A 1,445-nucleotide genomic window follows, 5' to 3' on the forward strand; every position below is an offset into this window, starting at 1 on the left:
TTAATGAATAATTCATAAAATCTTCTGGTATATTATTGATATTGATAAATAAATATTATTAAAATAGTTACATTAAATATGTCAAATACATAGATAATATATATTTTTAATTTAAATTGTAATATATTAATATACAATATCTATAGAGTAGTAAATAATAAATAGCAATTACATAGTAACTTCTCGGGTATACATATTAAATTTACAAATAAGTTTATATTTACTCAAACTTCATCACTACCTACCTGACTGTCTATGAACTAGTTAAAAATAAAGTACTAAAATTGATTAATACGATGAAAAAATAATAATACCAAAGAATTGTCAACTTGACAAAAAAACAAAGTTAAAAAAGATCTAAATAACTTGATTATCCTTACTTTATCTAATGGACAAACCATAGGTGGATCAAACGAACCGTACCAACGGGACCATATTTGATTCTTATCCTTTAATTTAGGGCAGATATCTGTCAATGACCACGTTTGAAAGTATTCACAGTTAATGCCATCAGAATCACAACGATAGATAACTACGATTACCTTAAAAAGTAGATTATACACAATTGATAATAATAATATGTAAAGATATATACCTAAACAGAAGTATATTAATTTTTCAATAATGAAATTGATTTCTTTGTAATTGAATTAGTATTATACAAAATATACAAAATACAATACAATAATAATATGATAAGAGTATATAATATTTTACTTATTTGGTGATACTTTTTGACATACCTAGGTAGCTGGTAGATCATATGGTTAATTTAAAATTGTTTCACTTACTTTGTCGATTATTAATTTCGAATGTATAGTAATATTTCCATTTATAAATTGATTATCTTTGTATTGGTCAATCGAGAAATTTCCAGTGAGGTTGCCATGTGTAGACATTTTTTTATATCGTATAGTATACGTTAACAGCGGATCGTACTGAAAATCGTGTTAAATAGTATTTTTAAATCAATGAAAAGCAAATCTACATGATTGAAATAATAACTTATACCTCCTTAAAGTATATTATTGTTAGCTTATTTTCATTTAATTATAGGTTAATGTTATAACTACATCGAGATTTATTTATGTTGTTCTGCCATGTTATATATCATTATTAAATTTGTTGCTGAACTCACTTTTTTAAATTATGATTGGTATATTATTACTGTAGGTACTAAATAAAACTTTAATTATTTATTGAACGACACATTTATGATTTTTATTAACTGTTTATGATATATAATAATTAATATTTATTATTATTAGATATTTATTTAATACTAGCTGAATTACCTAATACCTGACATTGCCTGGAAAATTAAATTATGATTGTTTAACTCCTTGGACTACATTTACGTCTAAGAAAATGCCTTGCGATTTCCTCTTTAATTTAAAAAAAAGATGAAGGAACTCAGTAAATGCCGTTTCAACTCTCAAGTTATA

At 23.9% G+C, this 1,445-nt stretch overlaps 1 protein-coding gene across 1 annotated transcript in view; it reads right to left on the bottom strand.

The window, feature by feature from the left end:
- LOC107885152 overlaps positions 1–922 on the bottom strand; it is a 3,900-nt gene extending 2,978 nt beyond the window's left edge. Inside the window, exons 1-2 of the mRNA XM_029491095.1 lie at positions 792–922; positions 381–542 (exon numbers count right to left, since the gene is read on the bottom strand). Coding sequence (XP_029346955.1) covers positions 381–542; positions 792–899 — 270 coding nt within the window. The 5' untranslated portion in view covers positions 900–922. The remainder of the gene's footprint in view (positions 1–380; positions 543–791) is intronic.
- Positions 923–1,445: the final 523 nt, after the last annotated feature.

This window comes from Acyrthosiphon pisum, chromosome A3 (assembly GCF_005508785.2).
Source record: "Acyrthosiphon pisum isolate AL4f chromosome A3, pea_aphid_22Mar2018_4r6ur, whole genome shotgun sequence".
Classification (NCBI taxonomy): Eukaryota; Metazoa; Arthropoda; class Insecta; order Hemiptera; family Aphididae; genus Acyrthosiphon; species Acyrthosiphon pisum.